General features: G+C 34.8%; 2 protein-coding genes across 10 annotated transcripts in view; both read left to right on the top strand.

The window, feature by feature from the left end:
- Positions 1-16,975, top strand: part of LOC127948386 (prominin-1-A-like) — a 28,691-nt gene extending 11,716 nt beyond the window's left edge. The window contains exons 5-29 of one of the 9 annotated variants that reach the window (XM_052544815.1): positions 3,071-3,191; positions 3,407-3,470; positions 4,050-4,139; positions 4,886-4,909; positions 5,185-5,402; positions 6,001-6,075; positions 6,174-6,237; positions 6,649-6,808; positions 7,856-8,008; positions 8,149-8,272; positions 9,079-9,182; positions 9,557-9,641; positions 9,753-9,899; positions 9,977-10,048; positions 10,866-10,958; positions 11,434-11,451; positions 11,803-11,856; positions 12,037-12,117; positions 12,259-12,327; positions 12,428-12,517; positions 12,849-12,964; positions 14,316-14,387; positions 15,007-15,139; positions 15,637-15,670; positions 15,785-16,975. In XM_052544815.1, coding sequence (XP_052400775.1) covers positions 3,071-3,191; positions 3,407-3,470; positions 4,050-4,139; positions 4,886-4,909; positions 5,185-5,402; positions 6,001-6,075; positions 6,174-6,237; positions 6,649-6,808; positions 7,856-8,008; positions 8,149-8,272; positions 9,079-9,182; positions 9,557-9,641; positions 9,753-9,899; positions 9,977-10,048; positions 10,866-10,958; positions 11,434-11,451; positions 11,803-11,856; positions 12,037-12,117; positions 12,259-12,327; positions 12,428-12,517; positions 12,849-12,964; positions 14,316-14,387; positions 15,007-15,076 — 2,164 coding nt within the window. In that variant the 3' untranslated portion in view covers positions 15,077-15,139; positions 15,637-15,670; positions 15,785-16,975. Of the gene's footprint in view, positions 1-3,070; positions 3,192-3,406; positions 3,471-4,049; positions 4,140-4,885; positions 4,910-5,184; positions 5,403-6,000; positions 6,076-6,173; positions 6,238-6,648; positions 6,809-7,855; positions 8,009-8,148; positions 8,273-9,078; positions 9,183-9,556; positions 9,642-9,752; positions 9,900-9,976; positions 10,049-10,865; positions 10,959-11,433; positions 11,452-11,802; positions 11,857-12,036; positions 12,118-12,258; positions 12,328-12,427; positions 12,518-12,848; positions 12,969-14,315; positions 14,388-15,006; positions 15,140-15,636; positions 15,671-15,784 lie in introns of those variants that run through there. The other 8 variants (XM_052544817.1, XM_052544816.1, XM_052544818.1 and 5 more) reach the window with 8 other exon arrangements.
- Positions 16,976-22,137: 5,162 nt separating this feature from the next.
- LOC127948986 (fibroblast growth factor-binding protein 2-like) lies at positions 22,138-24,432 on the top strand. Its single transcript, XM_052545880.1, is given in 4 exon segments — positions 22,138-22,149; positions 22,946-23,044; positions 23,046-23,859; positions 24,314-24,432. Coding segments are annotated over 3 exon segments (909 nt in total). The 3' UTR covers positions 23,844-23,859; positions 24,314-24,432.
- The last annotated feature ends 1,994 nt before the right edge of the window (positions 24,433-26,426 follow it).

The raw sequence follows: 26,426 nt of genomic DNA, 5'->3' as shown, positions 1-26,426 counted from the left end.
CACATTGATATAATTGCCGGCAGCCATATCACCCTGGAGCCCAAGACCGGTTTCCCACTGAAGCTAAGCAGGGCTGAGCCTGGTCAGTACCTGGATGGGAGACCTCCTGAGAAAGCTAGGTTGCTGCTGGAAGAGGTGCTAGTGAGGACCCTGTGGTCTGTGTGGGTCCTAGTGCCCCAGTGTAGTGATGGGGACGCTATACTGTCAACGAGCACCGTCCTTCGGATGAGACGTTAAACTGAGGTCCTGACTCTCTGTGGTCATTAAAAATCCCAGGATGTCTTTCGAAAAGAGTAGAGGTGTGACCTCGGCATCCTGGCCCAATTCGCCCATTGGCCTCTGACCATCATGGCCTCCTAACAATCCCCATATCTACTGATTGGCTTCATCATTCTGTCTCCTCTCCACCAGTAAGCTGGTGTGTGGTGGGCGTTCTGGCGCAATATGGCTGCCGTCGCATCATCCAGGTGGATGCTGCACACTGGTGATGAATGAGGAGATACACCCTGACTATGTAAAGCGCTTTGAGTGCCTAGAAAAGCACTATATAAATGTAAGGAATTATTATTATTATTATTATTATAAATTGTTGTCAGATATTATTCCTGATTTGAAATGTTTTTTATTTTTGTATTATTATTATTTATTTTAGATTTCTGAACAGGTATTATTGAAATACTTTTTGAAAGACACATACTATCTAAACATATAAGCATATATAATCAAAGCAATCAATGAAAAAATACGGTATATTATACATGGTAAAGAATACTTTAAATATTTCCGAAAATGTTCATATTTCCTAATAATTGTTGCTGTGTGTGGGCCAGTTTGTGTGCAAATGTGAACAGTGATTCTAGTTAAAGTACATTAAACTTATTTAGGTCTAGAAATATAATAGATGTCACAGGTACACTGAAACACCATCATCCTATCTCTGCCCTCTCTCTCTCTCTCTCTCTCTCTCTCTCTCCTTTATGTGATAAACACAGGCTGTGCTGCTCCACACTAACCGAACCTTGTCAAGGCTAGTTACTGGATTTGTGGTTGTGCAGGTGTGTTTTCTGTTTTCTGTCACATTTGAATAATTATTAATTGATAACTGATACTGAAATTTTAGGAGATAAGAGATAATGATTAGAATAAACAGGAGACATTTTGTGCACATAGTCAATTGGTTGTGTGCACCGTTGCTCGAGAGTGTAATGAACACACCTGCAGTGGTCTAGAATGACACACACACAGACACATTCACACATGTGACATTGATAGCCCTGAGTCTGTCCAGAGAGAAAGTCCCCTCTTTATTTTTGTACCCCATCCCCCTCTTTCTTTCTGCCTCTCTTTTTCTTTTCTGTTTTCTTTCTGTGACAGTGCTGACAGCAGTTGCTTGGGTTACAATGAGCATTTGTTAGGCATAGACTGTACTGTACTGTGTGTGTGTGTGTCTTGATGGACTTTCAATGACTTACTGAGAGGTTTGCAGTAATTGTGCAGGATGAGGCCTGGGAGCAGAGAACATGACTGTGCAAATCCCCTCTATTTCTTTCTTTACTTTTTTCTCCCTCTTTCTATGGCATCCTTTGTTGATTCACATTTCACCTTTATTAAATCTTGTTTTTTTTTTACTGAGAGAGAAAGAAGGAGTGATAGAGACAGTGAAAGAGGAAACGGGAGAGTGGGGGAACGGGGAAGGAGTTTGTCTGGCAATAATCTGTAATCAGATGCCACAATTTAATATGTATCTGCAGCACTCAGTTAGTGTTATCTATAGTTTGTGGCTATGTGAGCACCTGATTCAACTAGTTTTGAGTTTGTGACATTTTATGATGCATATTCATATTTTTGTATTATAGAATTTAATAAATTTTATCAATAAAAGGTTTAAGGTTGATAAATGGTTTAAATGTTTTTTGAAAGACAGAAAATTTTTCTGATGATTCTTTGAAGAATAGTTATAGTTATATAGATATACAGTATATATACATTACGTTACAATGTACATGTCTTTGTCATTTTTTTATCAATTTAATGCATCCTTGCTGGATAAAATAATTAATTTATTTAAAAAAAATAAAGGAAAAACTTTTTGACACTGAACTTTTCAGCAGTAGTAAATGTCAATATTTTATCATTACAAAAATACATTTAATATACTTGCAAATATTCAAATGATTTCAATTGTTGTATGTTGTAGATTCTTATATGACACTTAATGCATTTATTATATAATACTGATTAAGGAAATCTGCACAGTTCCTTCCTCTACTGCCTCTATTTGAAAAGGCTTTCAGTTAACATTTCCATTCATATCAATGCTGTTGTTTGGCTAATAGTGCAGAATATCTGAAATCGTATGTTTGAAATCTGCCATCTTGGTTCCAGGTTTTGTCGAACCAGTCACCTGATCTGTAAATGTCACAAGTCTAAAACTCCCTTCAAAGATGTGTACCTTTTAGGTACAATGTAAAATGTCAAATGCCAAGTTAATAGGATGTCCGATATCTCAGTATTCATGATTTAGTAGTCGAACAAATGCCCAACTTGGAATTGTACAATCAGTGGTTACTTTGCTTTGCATAAGAGTTGGAGGATCTGTTCTAACATAATGCTGATTGGAAAAAGCTCTGTCAAAAAAATGTATAAAAAATAATGATTGGTGAGAAAGATGCTATTTGTTTCCAGGTGGTGTAGTTTCTACCAGGGGCTAACAAGGAGCTAACTATACCCTGAACTTGACCCTTGAAACACTCAAACAGTCAGGCTGTTCTTAGCAGGAAAACAGTACCACACTGTGGCCGTCTGATACTACTGCATGTCACTGCCAGCAATATATAAAGAAGGCACATCTGAATTATGAATATAAGTTATACTGTAAATTGAAATCACGAACTCCTTCCCTGAGAGTGTGTAGTGTTCACATTCAATGTAATTGGTGCACTGGCTGTTTTAGATAAGATTGTCTAATTTACTGTTATTAATCTTATAAATCTTAACAGAATGTCATAACAATACTTGTAAGCACATTATTTTAAACAGTTTCTGTGTGTGTGTGTTGCTTTGCTTACAGAGTGGGAGTGACGGTCGCCTATGCAGCAAATCAGAACATCACAAATCAGATCAAGAGCACCAGGCGCTTCGTCAGCACCAACATTAGAGACCTGAAATCTTTTGCCAACTACACACCAGCGGTAAGACATAAACAGGTTCAGACGTAGAGTAAAAGTGGAAAAATGTGTAAACCAAGCTATTATGGTTAGCTGAAAAGCTAATCACATTAGCTATGATTTCAGATCTGCAGATTCTATGGGTTTAGATTTTGTGTGGGCCTGATCATAAGACACACATGAACATATTTTCACACACTAAAGCTAAAACTGTTTGTCTTTTTTCTTTTATTTGATAGCAAATAGACTACCTCTCTGCACAGTACACAACAGCCAAGAACAAAGTATTATCAGACTTAGACAGTAAGTATTCTGTCTTCCTTCCTTTGTTACAGAATGCATCACTGTGAACATTCACTAACATTCAAAAGTTTGGGGTCTGTAGGAGTTTTGAAAAGTTTTTGATATGCAGTGAAACCGTAATATTGTGACATTTGATCACACTTCAAATGAACTGTTTAAATATATTTTAAAATTAATTTTTTTGCATTGATTCCAAAGATTAATCTTCAGCAGCCATTATTCCAGTCATTTTAATATGTCGATTTGATGCTCATTGTTGAGAGTTGTGTATCATTATCAATGTTGCTGCCTAATATTTTTTATTTTTGTGGAAACTGTGGTACATTTTTTTCAGGATCCTTTGACTAGAAAGTTCAAAAGAACAGCTTTTATTTGAAATATAAGTCTTATGTAACATTGTCAATATCTTCAGTGTCACTTTTGATTTAATTGTCCGTTGACAATTTAATGCATTCTTTGAATAATAATAAAAATAATAATAATAAAAAATTCTTACTGACCACAAACTTTTGAGCATCTTTGTACTTGTTGGAGCTGTGTTCACTATTTTGTTACTTCGTTATCATTGGGGTTTATCAGATATTGGCACTCTGCTGGGAGGACAGATTCATAATCAGCTGGAGAGAGAAGTGGTGCCTGCTTTAGACAATGCTCTTCGCATGACAACAGGTGCAAAACCAATCAAATACACACACTTCACCAAATCGGTCTTACTTTTGAACATGTGGCATTTCCATGCAATCCTGAATAACCTGAATAAAAAATAGTAGTTTAATTTTCCCGCTGAGAGATATAAAGAAAGACACGTAAAACCTTAACTGTTGGGTATACAATACTCACAATTATCAGAAGTTATATTTGTGAGATTTATTGTCACATTTTGAGGTATAAAGTCACAATAAAAATCAAGTTAAGACAGAATTGGATTTATTTTTATTTCAGCTTATTTAAGGAGCAATCTGTAGTGAATTACTTAAAATAGCAATTTATTCTCCTTGGTCTTATTCTTGAATGGGGTTTCATAGTTTAATCTAATAAAAGTAAAATCAATCTACACTACATGTGCACATTATAGAAGTATTGTAAGTACTGCAAGAGAGCCCTGGACCAGAAGGTAGCAAATGACAAAAAGAAACCAAATTTAAAAACATTTTAAGGACAAGAAAAAATAACATTACCTAAAAAACAATCCAAAAAATACCTAATATAAATGAAATAATAAAGAGAAATGACAAAAACAAAATAAATAAATAGAATACATAGTAAAATACTAATTGAACCCATCACCTTGATGTTGCTACTACCATGCTGTACTGTTTGAGCGACAGGAACACCACAAGACGCACATTCGCAGTAAAATTATTCCTGTTAATTTGTTTCTTTCTGTTTCTGTTGCTTGTGATTTTGGATAAAAGTTAAAGTGGAGGGTGCTATTAAAGGTAAAAGTCAGTGGTTTCACCCACGTGTTTGGTGAATGTAGAAATTGTGGTTGTTGTGCATCCCATTGTTGTTTTAAGTATTGTTGTCTGCATAGAAAGAAAAACACACATGTGTATAGAAAATATATACATAAAATGTTCTGTGATCAGTTGTGTATTTGCAGTAGTGTAATCTCTCCAAATGGTTTATTTATGATTTGCATGTCTGAGCATGTGTTGTAATGAAGGTGTTCTCTCTGTGTGTGTGTGTGTGTGTGTGTGTGTGTGTACTGCAGCCATGCGGGAGACCAAAGAGGCGTTAGAGAGTGTGACCACATCACTGGAGATCCTGCAGGAAGGGACAGGTAGACTCCAAAACTCTCTTCAGTCTGAACGTGCGTCTCTCTCTAACACACTCAACGACCCGGCCTGCTCTAATGGAGATGTGACACACACCTGCAACACCATCCGCGGAACACTCAGCCAGCTCGCTCTCAGCGCAAACTTTCATGGGGTAACACTTACAAACACACACATACACCTCACATAGATAGTAAATATCATGTGTGTATCAGGGTATATAGGAAACTGTGAGTTACTGTGAATTATTCATGCCAGGCTGGGGACAGAGGTGTTGCAATAATGTAAAATATGTGTTTTTAAACAACCTAGTATCAGAGCCTGTTCTAGTACACCCCTAAAAAACAAAAAGACTTTGTAAAAGAGCATAATAGACCCCTTTTAAAACTGGAAATTTTAGAGAGAATGTCAGGATGAAGGTTAAAATATTTTTTTCCATATATTTATTATTATTATTATTATTTACCATTATAAGTAAACCTTATGGAACATATTAAAATAATAAAATACATGTCATGACCCCTTTAAAGAAGCCATTTCACTTAGATATATGTAATCAGAGGGAAGAAAAGTTGAATTGAAAATTGAAATGCCAGTAAGCTTTAATTACTTTACAGTCATGACCAATGATTGGCTGATTTGCTAGACAGTTGCAGGTGGTACTAATGGAAAGGGCATTGTCATTCCAGAGAGCATTTGATTGGGCAAACATCTCTGTGGTTTAATTGTAACCTCTATGTGTCATCCAATAGTTGCCTGATGTTGAGGCACCTTTGGCCAATCTGGATGCTGTGCTTAAAACAGACCTCAGCAATATTGTACAGAAGGTCAGATGGGTCTATCTTTATCATGCACCATCTTTAAGTCTACTGTAATGTACTTGGACAGATTTTTCACCTCCTTTTCTTTTTGTTTATCTCTTTAGGGCTACTCTTCCTTTAATGACACACCAAGGTTGGTCCGCGAACAGACAAAAGCAATTGTGTCGGGTGAGGATATTCTCTTTATACATCTTGTCTAGCTCTGTCCCAAAACCTGTTGTGCTGCCTACATAGTGAATATTGCCTATGATGCCTTAATGTAGTGCCTTCATAAACCCATTGCACCAGAGCATCTGTTGGTACTGTTATTAAGCCTACAGCTTTCTTTGTTCTTTTTATCCATGCTAACCTCATTTGTTCTCTGTAACTGTAAAAATGTATTATTATTCTGCTGTTGTTCTCATATCTGTCCTTGTGCATGCGGGAACCCATCTGTCTCTTTTTAAAAATGAAGCTCTACCCAGTAAGTCTTCCTCAGCTGGGTACAACATTAATCCTCACAGAGTTTTAGTGCCAGATGGGAATATCCCTCCATGCTCACAAACACATATTCACTTTGTCTTTCTATGTCCATTGAAGAAATGAAAGGGCTGCTCGATAAGTCTGGTGGAGAGATAATTGGCTTTACAAAGATGTTCCCGTTAGAACCAGCACTTGAGAACTTCACAAAGTTCCTGACGGAAAGCCAGAAGAACATTGAAGCGTACTATCCACAAATCGACCAGCTGGACTTCTACAGGTGCTCCTGTAAACTCTTTTTCTGGGATGTTATTGACGGGAGTGACAATTCTAGAAAATGCTAGAAAATTCTAGTAGTGATAAATAAATATACATTAATGCTAATAGCATGTGCAGAGGCAAACTGAACTGGACTGCGTTTCCCAAAAGCATCGGAAGTCTAAGTTGATTGTAGGTCCATTGGTTTCCTTGGGTCTACGTTATACTCAAGCTTACGATTCTTTTGGGAAACGCTGCCCTGGTTATTAATGACATTTAGAAGTGCAAAATATTTATACAGTACCGTTAAAATGTTGTTGTTGTTTTTTTAAATATGATATGCTTACCCAAGCAACATTTTTTTGATCAAAAACACTGAAAATGTTTTTATATTGTTACTAATGGTAATATTGAAATATTCTAACATGCTTGAATGTTTATCTGGTGCTCAACAAACATTTCTTATTACAATCAATGTTGAAAATAATTGGGCTGCTTGCAGTTTATTTCAACTGCTTAGACAAAATCTTTACTTGTCACACAGTTTCTGAAACTTGACACTCAAACACCAGAACCACACACCAAATCTGCAAAACCATACGCTAATTCTCAGCGTTAGACACAGCCTTTTTAATTTCATTTTTTGCTAAATACAACACTATTCTCTGTGTAACAAGAATTACTATTATGGCAAATGTGTTTGCATATGTTTGTGCTATTTTGAATGCAGTGCTTCATTTTGCAAGAGATGTGAGGCATTTTGTGTGTGCAATTTTTGGATTTGTGTGTAAAGTTTTGAAAAAAAGAAGCAAAGTTTTGAAAATGTGTGTTGAAAAGCTAAAAAACAACAAGTATTTAAAAATTAAACATTTTTTGTTCTCAGTACAATATAAATATTTTGTAACATTACACATGTCTGTAATTTGATCCATTTAATGCATCCTTGCTGATTAAATTGATTCATTTTTCTAAACAAATTAAATAAAATGACTGACAACAGACCAATGCTGTGTACTGTACACTCTCACCTTCACTCAGTATGTCTTTATTTTTGTGTTTGTGTCTTTAGATGGATCGGGTGCGTGGTGATTTGCTGTATGGTTGTGTTGGTTCTGGCCTCTAACTTTCTGGGTCTGCTTTGTGGATCATGTGGCTATGATAAAAATGCTACACCCACAACACGTGGCTGTCTGTCCAACACCGGAGGAAACCTACTGATGGCGTGAGTTACAATGACAACACCAAAACAACATATACTGTATACAATAACACAATAACTTGACACAAAGTTCTTCTAATATATACATTTGATGATAGTTAGATACTCAAGTTTTTGTTTTCTTTTGTTTTCTTCATGGTCAGGTCTGTTGGCTTCAGCTTCATCTTCTCCTGGGTGCTCATGGGAATTGTCGTCACCACATTTGTTGTTGGGGGAAACATAGAGAAGCTTGTGTGTGAGCCGCTGGCTAACAGACAGATTTTTAAGGTACTGGTTCGCAACTCTATAAGAAGAAACAACAATTAGATTTTCTGTTTAACAGTAGATAACCACTTATATTTACAAAAACAAAACAAAAATACTATACATAAGTAAATCAGCTATCTTGAATTACTTCTTGCACACTTGTAAGTACAGATGTAAGCATAAACTCTGTGTATTTTTATTTTATTTTTTTTAGAAAGGAGAAGAGAAACAGACTAGTCTATTCTTAAACAACTCACAACACTAGAGTCCTTGTATTTATATTCAACTGTGGTTAACCTTGGGTTGTGTGTATGTGTGTGTTTCAGCAAAAGTTTAAAATGGGGGTTGGTAATTCATACGTAAATCTGGGTTAGTTCAGATCATAGATGGCAAAGCATTTACACAAAAACACTTCAGAGTCAGACTAGAAACATTGAGAAGATTCTACTTTTGGCTTATGTTATATACATGAACTTTAGCAAGTATTCAAGAAAAAAAAAAAAAAAAAAAAAACACGGTCAAAATCCGGCTGCTACAGTGTGCTGTTCCTTCTCTCCACTATATATATTGTCTTAAAAAGTCAAAAATGTGTTACCAAAATCTATCAAGATATTACTCATACAGTTTGTACATTAATATTACATTAATATTTCTTTATTGGTGGTCCACAGAAAAGTCATACACGTTTGCAACAACACAAAAGTTTAAATGGAATTCATGTAAATCATGATAAAGTTACCATCTCCGATCTTTATGACTAGCATTTGGAAAATGTTCTTTTTGAAAGGTAAATTTGTGTGTTGTTTTTTTTTTTAAATGCTGTTCAGATCATCGACACACCATATATGGTCCATCCTGCCAAAAAGAACTTCCTTCCTGGTATGCTATTTCAAGACCCAAACATCGACCTTACTATTGGCAGTATGTACAGGCAAGTGTGTGAGCAAAGATCAGTGCTAAAGATCAATTACAAGTAGTTAATCTTGAAGAGCTATTCTGTCATCAGTTACTTGCCCTCATGTCATTCCAAACCCTTAAAACTTTCTCCAAAATACAAATGAAGATACTATTTATAATGAAACCACTGAAAGTCCATTAAACTAAAATTTATTACACTTTTGACACTTTGACAATTTTCTTAGGTTTCATAAAAAATATCCTAATTTGTGTTATTAAGGTAAACCAAAGTTTCATCGTATGGTTTTGGAACGACATGAATAAATAATTAATTAGACACAGAAGGCTGTTTACCCTGTGAGAAGATGTGTTCATTCTCTTTTTTACTTTTTTTCCCCCTGCTCATAGAGATTGTTATGAGAATAATGGTTTATATTCTGCACTACAACTGGAGACTAAGTTCAACTTCAACAGGTTTCTCAATGCCACAGTGGTGCGTGAGAAGATTTAAGACCGACACAAGCATTTCATATACTTTTGTGTATATCTACGTACTGAGCATGACGTCAATTCTTTAACCATGTGTTTTGTGATTTCTCAACAGTATAACCCAGAACTAACCAAGATATTTAACAGTGTGAATGTGGATCTCCGGGGGATGCTTCTTCTGGAACAGGAGGGCAAAGATAACCTCATTGACTTTGCCAACACAGGCATTGGAGATATCGACTATCAGGCTTATCTAACTGAGGTAACCAACACACTCTCACAGACACTTGCACACACAAAAACACAAGGCATTTTAAATAAGAATGATTTGTTTGACAGGTGAATAAAGGAGTTACAGTTGTGGATCTTTTGTCCTATGCAAATGAACTTGAAGTTCAAGCAGACCGACTGGTGAGTCAAATACAAATCACTTTCAGTTAGTAATCATTCCAGCCACTTCATGTATAATATTTGAAGATATTAGGTTAGGCATTATGTATCAAACTAAGTTACGTCAGTTAAAACCCAGAGGCCAGTCTCTGGAAGATTTCCCCTCCAGTGTAGACGGACACAAGCACTTCATTCATGAGGGGAAAACACACAGCTACAGGATATGTGGAGCTGCAATGTGTGTATGTGCTTATGAGAATATGACTGAGGGTCTTTTACAGCACTTGGCCATAAAATCTTGTTTGTTAATATTTAATTGAAATAAGTCAAATTCTACCTTTTATTATTGTAAGTCTTTGGCTTTTAAAATAGAAGGATGACCCAGACCCAGCCATTAAATCTTAAAATTTAAAAAGTCATACAATTTTTAAAACCTTTATCTATAATCTAGACAAAGAGTGAATAAATTAAACATTTCAATATTTACTGAATTAAAATTATATAAATGTGCATAAATTCGCCGAAATACACCTGCAACAATTTTGGTAATTATAATTGTATTTGTTTTGGGTTAATAACATTCTAGCTCTGAAGTTAGCCTTAGATTATTTCATCTTGCAATTTATTCCCAAAATGTTTAACATTTCCAACATGCATTGCTGTTAAAGATGTGGTAAAAATGTTTCTGACTTTCAGAAAATCTGAATTCTTTTGTGATGCATGTATGTCCACTGCTGAATTTGTTATTGGACAAATTATGTAAACTAGTGAAAGTAATTTTTCATGTGTTTTTATGGAAGGACAACTCTATTTCTTTCCCTCCTATCTTTTTTCTCAGCCACGAGGGGCTCTTGAGAATGCGCTTAAGGGTCATGCCAGCAGTATAAGACAGATCCACAAAGAACAAGTGGTGCCAATGGAGCAGGCTATGGTAAACACACACACACACACACACACACTAAATTAAGGAATTCCATAGACTTCTGTTAAAAAAACGCTCGTTATAAATACTATAACCTAAATCTAACAGAAAACTTTACAATGTAAAAAAGTATTTAATTATTTTTATACCATTTGTATATATGATGATGTCCCCTGAAGGAGGTTTAGTAAGATGTAGCTCATTTCTGGGTGCAAATTTGTCTCCAAAATATAGTCAAGTACTGTAGGAACAAAAAGAAACACACAAAATGGCATGTACAGTATATATGGTTTACGGGGATTCTCCATAGGCATAATTGTTTTTATACTGAACTAGTGATATTTACTATCCCTTATCCATATCCCTTAAACATTACCCCCATAGAAAACATTTTATTATGTTTTCAGGGTGTTTTATTTATGAGGACACAGGAAATTTTATTCTAAACTTTATTCTTTATTCTTTTTTTTTAATGGAACCAAAGAAATTTGTGAAAGCAAGGGTAAGCCAACAGTTGGTACTGTGATGTGATGATCCAAAAAATTTTCTTAAACTGCGTTTTAGTAATTGTGGACCACTTTAGTAGTTCAGATGTGTTGTGTAAATGTTTGTGTTTGCACGTTTGTTTCAGCGTCCTCTTTTTTGGCTCATTGTGTTTGTTCTATGTGATTTTTGTTTTCAGCAACTGTTATTCAGTGACTTAAGATATGGGTTTAAAAGAGCAAACTTGAAAATATTTAAAAGAATTAGAATTAAAGAAACCAGTGACTCTTTAGGGCTGACCGGATTGTAAGTGATTTATACAGTATTTTATATTTATTTGAATAAAATGGATATGTTTTTTTTCTTATAGGGCACTCTAAGTCAAAGCATTAAGCTGCTTCAGAAAACATCCAGAGAATTACCTGTAAGTACAGTAAATACACAAATCTTTATGTAAAACATTCTATATAATAAATTGTACCGTATTTTTTTTATATATATATTTGCATAATGCAATGACATTTTCACATTGTTACAAAAGTATAAATTATTTAAAATGGATGTATAAATAATGATGTGATATTCCTCATGGTTTTTCCTCTAGATTAAAGTGACAAATGTCTTGAATGCTATCGAGACAGTAGAGTACCTCATTGCTAACAATGCTTCACATGTGGTCAAAAAGGTACAAATACATATTACATTATTTCATTCATTAGTTTTTTACAAAAATACTGGGGAAGATGTTATATTTTTTTAAATAGGTCGGTTATAAATGCTCTGTATATATGTTTTTTAACAGTTTGTTGTTGTTAATATGTCGCAGGAGACTGATAAATTCATTAAGAACATTGTGGGATATTTTTCACAATATACGGAGTGGGTCAAGCACTCTGTGAGTATGCTAGTACAAGATAAAACCCAAAAGAGCAGCACTTTGTCATATAACACTGCAGCTTAATCAGTTAAACTAATGTCTGTCTCTGTATGTGCAGCTGGGAATGGAGGTCGCCCAGTGCAAGCCCATCAGCAACATCATAGACTCGCTAGAGATTGTAGCCTGCAGCTTCATTGTTGACTCAGTGGTAAGAGATACAAAACCACTTTCACACATGTAACACATAGAAGAACCCACACTCACGAAACATACTGCATATAACCTTGAACATGCACTGAACAAGCAAGAATGTTTCTAAATACACACACACACACAGAACAAGATTGGCAGTGTTCACATTTAGTGATCACAGTGCATATGCTTGTGTGAAATGAAATCATGAACTTCCAGAATATACTCCAATAGCAAAAAAACACTCACTTTTCACTCAAAAAAAATTTCATACAATATGTGTGTCCATATATGCTTATATAATTTCAAGAAAATGATTTATATGAGCTGTTTATTGTGTGTTTTAGAACACATTCTGGTTTGGTCTGGGAGGATGCTGTTTGTTACTCATTCCCAGCATCATCATTTCGGTGAAACTGGCCAAATTCTACCGCAGGATGGACACTGAAGACGTCTATGATGAGTGAGTGCGCACATACTTGCTGAATTTAGAATGAATCACCACAAGAATGCACTACCTGTCATATGCGCAGTGAAATACGGCAGCTTTTCTAAAAGACATCACATTCAGAACTGCAACTAAACTGAAAATCTTTTCACTTTGAAGATTCAAGGAGGACTTTCATTCCACATGTTTGAAACAACCTTGTTTTCCTTCTTTTAAGAATCATCTTAAGTCTCTTAGAACCTCGAGTTCCACTCTTATTTTCCACATTCTCCTGTGTTTCAGATTCTGATAATAAACCACTTCTACTTCTACATCTTTTCATCTGCATCTTTAATTTTTAACTTACCATTAAATGTTTAAATGCCTAAATACTTACACTTGTTTCCCCCTGAAATCTTGTCACTCTATTTACTGTAAATCCTACATCTCATGCACATTTTATAAGCAACTAATCTAGGCATGTAATGATATCCAGTATGACGATAAATCATGATGAAATTCCCCATGGTTAGTATTAGCTTTTATCTTTTAATTATCATTAAAACCGTATTAGATTACCGTGATTTGAACAACTCACAATAAATAAATACTCTCCAGCATAAAGCACAGTTTACAGTAACCTTCTCACGTGCTCACAGCATGCAGAGTAGTTTCATTTTGAATGAAAACAGGGCGGAAAAGCCGGGAGGTTTTAAAAGAGTGCTAAGGGAATGATACAAATGAATATATGAATGAATTAATTAAATGAATATACCTCTGAAGGCTCTGACTGTTTTCAGAAACCATTGGATAGATTTTTGTTTTCCTTTAGGTATTACATGGAGAGAAAATGAAGTGTTCTTAATCAAAATACTGCTTTGTCCATGGAGGCTTAATTCATTTTTTCCATAAGCGCCTCCTGAGGTCAGAAAGTGGACTTACAGAGACTAATATTTACATTCAGTCTGTGTGCAGTTTCTGTCTGGCCAAAAAAAACTGACCAAATCTGCATGCCCTGCTGTAGATTTTGACCAGTTGATGAAAAACAAGATTATGTGGTTTCTACTTATTTAAACAATTCAGATAAGTTATCTAAAATTATATATGTAGCAGATAAAATACATATAATCAGTTATAATCAGTTATAATTTTTTACATATCTTTTCTTTATTTAAAGGCAGAAATGTGAAGTTTACCTTTTTATTAAACTTTTTCAAAGCTTTATTTGAACATTTACATTAGATATTTCATATGCAAATAAAAAAATGTTTTTATTTTAACAGTACCATGATAATACCGATAAAGTGATCATTTTGGTCACTATAATGATAAAAAAATGTTTATACCGTTACATTCCTAATTTTTACATTCACTGTGTTATTTACAGTAGTATGGACGTTGTTGTAAGTGGTTATCATAATGAGTCTTTATATGGCATAAACAACCCCGTGATGAGCAGGTAAAGTTTGTTCCGCCTCTTCATATCTGCATGATAAAATCAGTATTAGCTGAAGTCACACGTCATATGTGTGCATGCGCATCTATTTGTACAGTATGCATGTGATATCAACATGAGCTGACTTTGGACACCAAAAATATGATAATAAGATTCTATTATTAATATATACAATATATATTTTACTAGGTTTAAAAATGAACAGATATCTGCCTTTCATACTGTACATGATAATATTCTATTTCCTGAATGCACTTTAGCTCTGGTTAGGGTTTTAATGTTTTTTTCTCTAAGTTTTAAACAGACAAAATAGCATAGGTCTGTTGAATTTATTGGTCAAAGAATGAAAATAGTTGCATGAATTTCTAAATTGGTGGACTTCTTTTAATAGCCAAAATGAATAGATCTGTTTCGATAATTCAAATGCACGCATAGTGAATAATGTAATAGCATGATATTTTTTCCCCAGCATCCATCTCTATCCATCCACCGCATGACAGTTTTCAGTTCTTTTTGGGAGCTTACTGAAAGATATGTATAGTTTAGATCTGTTCAAATTGCACTGCCATTCCAAACTTTCAAAACTAAAACAGTTTTCACAGTTAACCTGGATTTCTTTCAGCTATCCATCCTATGACACAATGAGGTGGTATCCTCGGGCCTCAGCCCCCCCAAGACAGCCTGACTGGTGACACAAATTCACACACACAAACACACTTTCACACGGGGTATGCAACCGTATATGCTTCCTACAGGTACAAAACCTTTCAACAGTTCACCTGTTCTCTCTGTCTTTGCATTGTCCATACATCTCCTCTGAAAACACATTCGTTCATGTCAGTGTTCATCCTCTTTTCAAATTTCTGCTTTATGTGTCAACTTCGCAACTTGGAATTTTTCTCACTTTGTATTCATTCATAGTCAACCACCATTACTGTATTAAGACATTTGTTTTCCTTCTTTCCATCTTTCTACTTTTCTGTGTCACACATCAGGAATTCACCATCTTTCCATGTTCTACACAGTCCCGTGTTTGTTCCTCATAGTTACTTTCAGTTAATGTTTCACTGAAATCATACGTGTTGTCATTGATCTTTCCGCATATTCTTTTGTTAACATGCAACACTGCATGACTTTCCATGACTGCTTGATCTTTTGACTCATTTCCATCTTTGTTGAAGTTAAGTTGTTGGAAATATTATAATTTCTGTGAGATTTCAGTAAAAAAATGTTTCTATTTTTTCTTCTACAGTGGTACTGAGAACTGGAGCTAGAGAGTTTAGCAGGTGAGACAATAACATTCTGTCATTTGTTATGGTAGCTCAAGCTTTTAAACATTTCAATGTATTTTTTCAGTCTAAATTGATTGGTTGATTTACTGACTGGTGTTTTGTTTTTAGTCAGGGATTGTCTTTCAGAGGACGACAACCGAAGATGGGAAAAAAAGGGAATATAATCAGTGAAAATTGAATTAATAACAGTTTATTCTAGTTTCTAACAACAATACATGCTCAGACCTTAACTAAAGAATTTCAAGCATATTCTACATACAGTTTATCATACATGGTCAACAGCAATGTGTTCTTTTTATACACTTTTAACATGTTTTTGAAAGCTTTGTATGTATTTTGTTGATATAAATGTCCTTTAGACAATTGTGGGTACGTCTAGATTTTGATCATTTGATATAAGAAAGGTCTGTGATGTGAGTCTGTGCACTGCGATACTGTCTTGTCAGTTATTGATCATGAAACCATAAATTGGTGTTTCTGAACCAAACATCTCAAGTCTGAAGGTCAAAGCAGTTTTGAAGTATTTACAGTAGAAAGTGAAGTGCTTCGTTAATCAATTTATCTTTTTATAGTTCTTCGGTGAAATGTTACTTTTTTTTTGTTGTATATTTTATTGTTCAATGAATAAATCAAATATTAGTTTCTTAGTAAGAGGAAATTTGATAACTATGCACTAGAAAAGGCTCAATGTCTTGAAAGACAAATTAAGCCAATATCCTAAAAGACTGGTTGATTCTAAAATATCAGTACTTTTGGAACAAGACAATAATTACATCACTAAATACATGTGAATATTATAGATCAATTAATTTTTTATGTTTCTTGTTCTTTTCCTTCTGTTTTATTCTTTTGAGTGTCTTATGTATTTGATTTTCTTTTTGTGTCTACTTCAATACAAACTGAAAATAGATCAATATGTTCAGTTTGTATTGTACTGTAATTTCTTAAAATGCAGGAATCAGTAGTACAGCATACAGTGGGCATAAAATTCCACAGAGTCCTCTATTGTAAAAACCAAAGGTTTTTCTCATATACCAAATAAAGGTTTGTGAATGAAATTTAAACTAAATTCTTAATCTCTTACCGATACCCATAAATCCAAACATCTCTGTCATGGCCTACTGTGTGCCACTGTATGCACATGTTATTTGGCAGTTGTAGGCCTACTGATCGCCACAGTCTTGTTGTCACCGATGTTATGAGACTCAAAGGCACTTGTACCAAGTGTTTTGGATTTTTACAATGTTAATCCCATTAGAACTTGGATGCTGTGTTACAATAAAAACAATCATCTCAAAATGGTGTTTGTGTTTCCAGATATTAAATAATACACATTTTCTTTTGCCACTTTTGCATCATTTTTAGTGTAACAGGTTTATTTGAGTTTATAGTAATATTTAAATACTGATGTAGTTTTTATTCATTTTTTTATTTGTTTATTACAACAATTTAGGCTAATGAAAATGAGAAATATTGCCTTTTATTATTAATTATTTCAGTTCACCTTTAAAGTAACAGAAATGTTTGTTAGTTTTTGTTGTTTGTTTCTAGTTTTGGTTAATGTTAATATCCTTAAAAATTGGAAGAACCAGGCACCATTCATTGTAACTGCATAAAAATAAAAATTAAAACCTAGCAATAATATTCTTTAAAATGTTGTTTTTTTTTTAAACCAAGTCATTTACAAGAGATGCAATGCAGTTTTTTTTCAGTAAAAATCAATGTGCTTGCATCTCAAGTTTAGTTTAGTTTAATTTTCTTTAAATATGATATTTAAAGATTACAGTTACAACTATAAATTAATCAACTAAAATGTGACTATTGTTAATAAATGATTTCATTTATAATCATGTTCATTAAAACAAATTTGGACCCACTTTATATTAAGTGGCCTTAACTACTATGTACTTACATTTTAATTAATAATTTAGTACAATGTACTTATTGTGTACATACATATGTTTACATTGTACTTATATTTAATAAAAACTACATGTAATGACATTTTCTGTAATTACATTTATGATTACACTGTTGACCCATAATTTACACCTTAACCCACCCTTAAACTTACCCATACCTCCAACCCTCTCCCTAACCTTACCCCATCCCACCTCAATAGCAGCAAAAGTGTTTAACAAAACAATATGAACACAATAAGTACATTGTACTTATTTTTTATGTAAGTACATAATAGTTAAGGCCACCTAATATAAAGTGGGACCACAAATTTACAAAGAAAATGTATGAAAGTTTTCTTACAGGTATGGTCTTTTTGCCTTCTTCAAACAAAGAATATACAAACTTATAACAGCTAAGGAAAGAACTGTCAGGTTACAATATAGTTCGTTACAATATTATTCCATATCTCTGGTCACTAAACAAACAAGAATTTGGTTGTTGTTGTTCTAAAGTTTTAGGTTGGTAAGATGTTTTTAAAATCTTATGCTCATCAAAGCTTCATTTATCTGATCGAATCTAGAGTAAAAACACTAATATTCTGAAATATTATTAGAATTTTAAATAACTGTGTTCTATTTTAATATAATTTTTTTATATATTTTAAAATGTACTTAATTCTTGTGATAACAAAGCTGAATTTTCAGCATCATTTCTCCAGTCTTCATTGTCACATGATTCGATATGCTGATTTGCTGCTCAAAACAGTTTTTTTAATTATTATTATCAACATTGAGAGCATTACTATGGAAAAAATGGGTCACTTTTAGCACTTTTAGAATTCTTTGATTAGAAAAAAAAAAACAACAGCATTTATTTAAGATAAAAATCTTTCGTAATGTAAATGCTGTAACTTTTGATCAGTGTAATCCACCACTGCTGCATAAAACTATCTTTATATATATATATATATATATATATATATATATATATATATATATATATATATATATATATATATATATATATATATATATATACACATACATATATATATATATATATATATATATATCTTCCTGACAGCAAACTTGGTTGGTTACTGTATGTGAATGTTGGAATACCTCCTCCAAGATGAGATCTTTTTCAAGGACTGCTGGATCTGTGACAGTAGATTTGGTAACTGATCTATCACAACCTCTGTCAAAAACCCACAAAGCTGGATTGAAAGAGTTATAATGATATGATATATATGACAGACATACTTTATAAATAGACAATATATATATATAAGACAAGAATAATAAAATAATTTAGCATTTTACAAAAGCTGATTCTGGGCCCTATCTTGCACCCAGCGCAATTGACTTTGTACACCGACGCATGTGTCATTCCTATTTTGCACCCGCGCAAAGCGCGCTTTTCCCTCCACAGAAGCACGTCGCTAAACTAGTGAATGAACTTGCGCTCCCTGGGCGGTTCAGCGCAAAAAAGGAGGCGTGTTCCGGCGCAAATGATCCCTGGTGCTATTTTGTTGTTCCATTAAACAATTGCGCCACTGACCAGAAAAAACCTAGTCTAAAGTCAGTGGCGCGTTGCGCGTTGTTCATTATGCTATTTTAAGGGCGCATGCTTGACCATAATGTATAGCGTGCACAACGCGCATACACTTTGCTCATGTAATCTACACAGATGCAACAGTTATTTTTGCAAATCATAAATTGTTACACTAAAAAAATATTAACACATGAGATGACGGAAATCATTGTGGTGTGCCACGAAGATGTGAAAAAAATAGGCATAAAACTAGCTCACAAATTATTCAGGCTAATTATTCTCCCATCCCCATACAACACAACTTCTCTGTCTTTCACTGCTCTTACAAGAACATCAGTCTCCTCGGCTGTGAACCGCTCCTGGCGTGCGCCTGGTAAATACGCCATAATAATAGCAATCCATAATGGAACTTGCGCACCTGCTTTTAAAGGGAATGTTGGATGACGCTCTGATTGGTTTATTTCACGTTACGCCCAAACCACACCTATGAATAATGAAGCTACTTCAGACCAACCCATTTTAGATTTGCGCCGGGCGCAAGAGCCATTTATCCCGCCGGGAAAATAGCAACAGCGCCGAGACCCGCCCACAAACTTACTTGCGCTTCGCGCTTTGACACTTGCGTTTCAGATCGTTAAAATAGGGCCCTAAGTGTCTTAATTGTTTTGTGTTTCATAAATATATTATTAAGCTGGTATTGTTTAAATATACAGGCATTTTGCCTAAATTACTATACTATACATAAGTGAAAATATATGGAGGTGTTTTGATAGTTTGAAACAGAAAATTAAAAAAAAATATATGACAATTCCAATCTGCAACTTTGATTATGTTTTTTCTTAATTAAATGTCCTGATAAATGTGCTGCTCATTGAAATGTTTGATCCACTTCTGTGTGACATTGTGTATAGCTGTTCTGTAATTTGATTCTTATGTATTCTGATTGTGAAACGTTTTTGAATGAAAAAAAAATACAAAAAAGAAAAAATATTATATATATATTATAAGTGCATAGAACACTCCAACCCAAACTACATTAAAAGGAGACATTTCAACATTCATTAGTAGGCATATGTTTTAAAACAGTTTTTAAAAGAATAGTTCGCCCCAAAATGACATTTGCTCAAATAAAATGTCTCATGTCATCAAAGGTGAGTTTCATCAGAACAGATTTGGAGAAATTCAGCATCACAAATTCAACATCACTTGTTCACTAGTGGGTCCTCTGCGGTGAACGGGAGAGTCCAAACAGCTGATTAAAAAACAACAACATCATAATATTCAACAAGTAATCCACACATCTCTAGTCCAGGCATTTCAACTTTAGGCCATTCCTTCTGGCAAAAATACAAGTCCATAATCCATATTAACACTAACTCCAGTAAAAGCGTATATTTGGACTGTTTTCATTTGTAAACAAAGTGTGACCTGTGCACATTTCTCTTCTGATTTAGATTGGACAACACAAACAATTGGCTTTTGCTTTAATATTGTCTCTTTAAATAACCAGTAGCTTACATACCTCTCAGTATGATCAGTGATGTAGCACAGTACTGACAGAGCCTTAATATAGATTTAAAACTCTAAAATGTCACTTTGTTTTTGTAGATCCTGCAACAAACAGTGTACAACTTCTGGTAAATGTAATGTAAATTATGCTCATGAGAATGAGTTAGAATTATATTTGCTGTAGTGTTCTTCACCTGATGCTGTGTCTGACATCTGTGTGTAATTTTGTGCCCAGTTGGGATTTCTTCAGAGACAGAGAGTCCTGTCAGTAATGTGAGTTTGCAAAGGCAGTAATCCACTAAATCAAGTACACTATCCCCAGCAGCTCCACTGGACTCCTGCATGTGCAACACATCAACATTCAGGCATTCTTACATCGCTATCATATTAGAATGTGGTCTGAGTCATCTACATTTGTTGCAAATGTATGTTTTAAATCACAATTTCAGATATATAAAAATATGTTTCTCAGTAAAGATGTGTTAACCTTGTGGTACATTATTGTCTCCAGCAGGTTTATAATGGTAGCTTCATGATGAATCTGAAATTAGGACAAAATGCAATGACCCAAAGAGAAATTTTATTTAAATCATGGCCGGGTAACTTACACTTACCACCATGTATAGTAGAAATTTGCTCTTTGAATTAAAGTCCTGGGGTCTCATTTATATTAGATTTTGCATACGCCCAAAAGTTTTACGATTTTTAAAACCATGTGAATGCCAGAACCTGCGCAAAAATATATTTATAAAATCCATTCAGGGAAAGATTGTGCATACGTGGATCTCCACCTCGTCTCCTTCCCGAAATCACCATATATGGAGCTTACAACGCCTAGTTTTACTGTGCATAACCTCATCTGCATATCATTTCCATGCCAATTCCCATGCACGTGACCCCATGTTTAACACAAAGACAGTAGGGAAATAGTATCCTGGCTATGTTTTAGAATAAATAAAAAATCAGGTCTGACTAAAGAGAAAATATTGAGCACAAAATCCTTACACAGCAACTATAAATATTCAACAAACTTTGTCACAACACATAGATACTCATGTTACATTGATAAAAATCTCAACCCAATACATATCAACTTGGGACACATCATAAAAAAAACACTCCACTTTTAAACTACTTGTAGTTCAAGTGTTCAATTTGTGGATACAATAAGCCTCCCATTTCACAGGTTGAACACCTTGATCAAATAAAAACACCCCAAAGTTTTGAGTGGTGGTGTATATATGTATAAAAATATATATAAAAGTTTTCTTTATTGTTACCTTGTTATTCAACGGCCCAATTGTGGAGCTTTCGTTAGCCCTTAAATGTATTACATACTGTCAAAAGCTCTTTAGAAAAGCTTCCTTTTTAAATGCTGTTTCTGTTTTTACACTTTAAGTCTCCTAAATACGGAAGCCCAAATTATGTTCATTTTTCATATTTTCATTTTGTCTTTAAGTTACTACAAGGTTGTTAGAACACTCACATGCAGAATAATGTACAGAAAGGTACGTTTTGCAGTATGCTTAAAGGTAGTATTCTTAAAAACAACACACATTTGCACAAAACTTTTCTTTCGATACACTCTTTTATTCTAAATTTCAGTACATGTAGTACTTCACGTAAACCAGACGTTAACCTCACTGGTTGACGGTAAAGTCGGCAAAACATAAATGAGTTCCAGGTGAATTGCTCTCCTTGTGTCTTCTCCTAAAACTAAAACGTCTTTCACATCAAGAGTCAATAGCCCGCTTATGTTAGCATGTATGATTATATAATGAAGACCATGAATATCCATGAATGTAACCACACCCATGTCCTTCACCTCAATCCATCAACACACATTTATGGAAAACGAACCACAAAACCATCTACACAAAGATCAACACAATCTCATAGCAGCTTGTTACTATTTTACATTTTGGTGGCTAATTTGTATGGAATTTATTCCTATGATCTCATTTGAACATTTTCATACAATTTGCTCACACACCAGCGATGATTAAGTTTAGGGTTGGACCTTCATACTTTTTTCCTAAGAATGGTACGTTATTATTTTGTACCGTTTCATCATGTGATTTTGTACAAATTCATACAAAATCGGCACCTTATTATGTTTTCCTGTGAGATTAGGTTGCAAATACCAAGCCAGACAAAACTAACCAGTGCTTTTTTTCACACTTACAAAGCGATGTACTCTCCAAATCACTTGCACTCCAGTTCCATCTAGACTAAATGAGAACACACACGTCTCCTAATATTCCTACAATTAGTTCTTTCAGGCAGCTTCAGACTGGAGACTAGAGGCCCCCCAGTCTGGAGGGATGTATACACTCCGCCCTGCTCAAAGACCCCTTTGTAGGACTTGTCTTTATAAAGCCAGCCTGCACCTCTAACACCTTCACTGAGTCCCTTCAACACCTCCATCATGAGAGCCGTATGCAGTGCTGCTTTCCTTCTGGTCTGTTTTATTCGGGCCACTAACGCTCAGGCTCAGAACAGCAGTAACCAGGGGAACAGCATCAACCACATCGAAAGCACCCAAAACAGCCAACAGCAGCAGCCGCAGAAAGGAAGCATCTGGGATGAGCCCATTCGTTTCAACACCAAAGCAAAAGATAGCTGCTCCATGGTGATCTCCGGCAAGACCAACTTCACCAAGCTGCGTGTCTCCTGCAAGAGCAAGGGCAAGTCATACTGGTGCGATTTCTTGGGCAAACCTAACCTATGCAGAGCATATAGCAACAACCCTCGGCATTATTTTACTCAGATCATGTGGGACATGAGGAAGCTTCACAACGCCTGCCAGGGACCACGGGTCTACAAGCCAAATATATGCCGCTCTGCCTCAGATGAGGTCCAGATGGCGTTCCATGCCTCTTGGCCCAAAATCTCCATCCCAAAACCTACCCAGGCTTCCTCAAACCAGCAAAAGCAACAGCAGCAGATCAAGCCCAGCATCGCCCCTACCAAACCTCCAAGCTCAAAGCAGCAGCCTAAACCCCAGCAACCAGCCAAACCAGCCTCCAAACCAGTCAAGCCTGCCATTACAAAGACTGTTCTACCACGTAAACCTGTAAAGACCATCACAGCGAGACCAACTGTGGCAGACAAGAGTCAAGCAACCAAGATGGCAGAGGAATACTGCTGGAAGAGTCTGCAGGGCGTCTGCGCATACTTCATTAGCTGGTTCCAAAATTAATTAATCACAACCTCTGGTAAGCACATCATTTTTTAATAAATCTAGTCAGTGTTTGTGGAAACTAACTCTTGTGCAAGAAAGATCTACTAACTAGTGTAAACAAACTAGCTACTCTGATGTACAAACTGCAGGTAGTATTTTACGTAAAACCAACTGCTGGCTGTAATTGTTAACTTTGGCTTGAGGACTAGTACAAGACTAGCAGTGTGTATTCAGCACATGAAAGAATGTAATTCAGAAGCTTTTTAGCATGAAAAGTTGTGATGTATGCAGTGGAAAGCAAACAGAAAGCTGACTTAATGAATCATCAACCGCTGCTTTACACCCACACACAGCACCTTCCAAATTTCAACAGGATATTTATGTTACACCTCCGCATTGTCCCAAAATAGCTCCAATAAAATTGCTTATAGAAGTGTATTTTTTCTATCCATTGTTGCTCATATTTTAATCTTTTCTCCTCTTTGTAGGTCTATAGTGTCAGAAAATTTTGATTTGTCTGACCACCGGCAAAGTGTTTTCTCCAGAGACCATGGCTTTTTGTGTGTGTGTGTGTGTGTATGTGTTTGTGTGTGTGTTTGTGTGTGTGTGTGTGTGTGTTTGTGTGTGTGCAGAAATGTTGTTATGACTGTACTTTTGTGTGTTTTTCTGTGCAAGTCAGTGTACATGCTGAGACAACAGGAATGAAATAAATAAATGTGTAATATGTTGTTTACTAAAAAACATAGTTCTTAATTCTGTGTATTGTTTCTGAATAAAAATCAGTTTTTAAACTTTTTTTTTTGTTCTTGCTTTCATATTAAAGTAGATAATGCAATGAAGTAGACATGCAGTGAAGCACATAAGAACATTGTGTTAGAAAACATTTTCACAATAATGGTCTCAAGAACTCAGAATACTCTTAATCCCATGTTATAGTTGCATGTTAATTTACAACTAAAAAAATCCTGAGCTGGAATAATTTGATTAGCAAAGATTCCAAGTAAATATTAACAAACAAAAATCATTCAAAATGGGGGAGGGAGTGCAGTTCCAAACCCAACTGAAACAAGCATGATTTTTGTTTCTCTCAACATGTCAGAGCACATCCTCACCACTAGGGGGCAATGATACATGTCATTTAAAAAGACTCAGATTAACTGGTTACAAGACAAATATGAATTTAATGATTTTTTTTTTAAAGGAGGTCCTGTAAAAGGCAGTAATTTTAAAATCCCTCAAAATAGAATCGGACACTGGTAAAACATCTATTAGACTATCATTAAACATAAGCAACTTAAATTTGCTTGTAAAAAAATATAATTTATATTTAGTCAGAATACACAGCTAATTTGAATGTCAGTCAATGGAGAAAGATACTTTTAATGCCACATAGCATAGTTAAAGGGAAAGTCTATGCAAAAAAGAAATTTCTGTCATTATGCTCATTCTTATTGTTCTTAAGCTGTGTGACTTACTTTTTTCTGTGAAACATAAAAGATATTTTGAAGAACGCTTGTGCACCAAACATTTTGGTACCCATTGAAAAAAATACACTGGAAGTCAATGGGGAGCCAAAACTGTTTGGTTATCAACATTCTGTCTTCTTCTTTTTTTTCAGCTTGATTCAACAGAAGAAAGATACACACACATTTTGGAATGACAGGAGAAAATGATAAGTAGACTGTCCCTTTAAGTCACCTGCTAGCTGGGGCTAATTGGGTTGTGCTAATCAGCCAAACCTTAAACCCTAGAACTGCAGAGACAAACTGTAATTTCTAAATATCTTACTGTCATGATGATCTATAAACAGCTTATTTTTTTAATAGTATATTCCATAAGCTCTCAGCAAACATTTAACCAAAAGAAAGACGAGTGCATTTGTATTACAAAGAGCTCAAATCTCTTTAGATCCCTGTAATCCAAATATTATGATTTGACTATGTAGCACAGCTAGAAGCTGACACACCTGTCTAACACAAACACACCCTCCAGACACAACTCATGCTCTATGTCAGTGTTACACAATATTTTCTGCCTTAAGTACCCCACAGCCTCTTCAGCGAAAATATTGAATCAAAATATTATTAGTCCAACAATATATATTTTTTAACTAAGCAAAGTAGCAAAAACCTGTAATCTCTAACTCAGCCCAGGCCCTTCCTGTAAATTTGGTCATATTGTAATAATGGTCACCAAATCAATAAGCACCAAATAACTTTTGTGATGGAATTCCAAGATGAGCTCATGCGCTTCTCCATCAGACACATACACAGTATCAATAAAAACCATCACACTCATCAATGGGACATTCTAAAACGCTTAACGTGAAAAATGCTTAAAATGGCTTAATGTACTAAGACAGTGATATTGACAGACCAAACTCACTAAACATCATACTAATAAAGTATACTATCTACAAAAAATCAGATGAGCCCTGAATATGATCTCAACATGTATAATAAGCCTTTTCCCTTAGAAAACCGTTATAAGACAGTGCTTAACATGGATTAATGTACTAAGACAGTTGAATAATCAGACCAAACTCACTAAACATTATACTAATAAAGCATACTATATATACAAAATCAGATGAGCCCTGAA

The sequence above is a fragment of the Carassius gibelio genome, chromosome B1, assembly GCF_023724105.1.
Source record: "Carassius gibelio isolate Cgi1373 ecotype wild population from Czech Republic chromosome B1, carGib1.2-hapl.c, whole genome shotgun sequence".
Classification (NCBI taxonomy): domain Eukaryota; kingdom Metazoa; phylum Chordata; class Actinopteri; order Cypriniformes; family Cyprinidae; genus Carassius; species Carassius gibelio.
The sequence above is the reverse complement of the archived record's forward strand: the minus strand, read 5'-3'. Positions and strand labels throughout refer to the sequence as shown.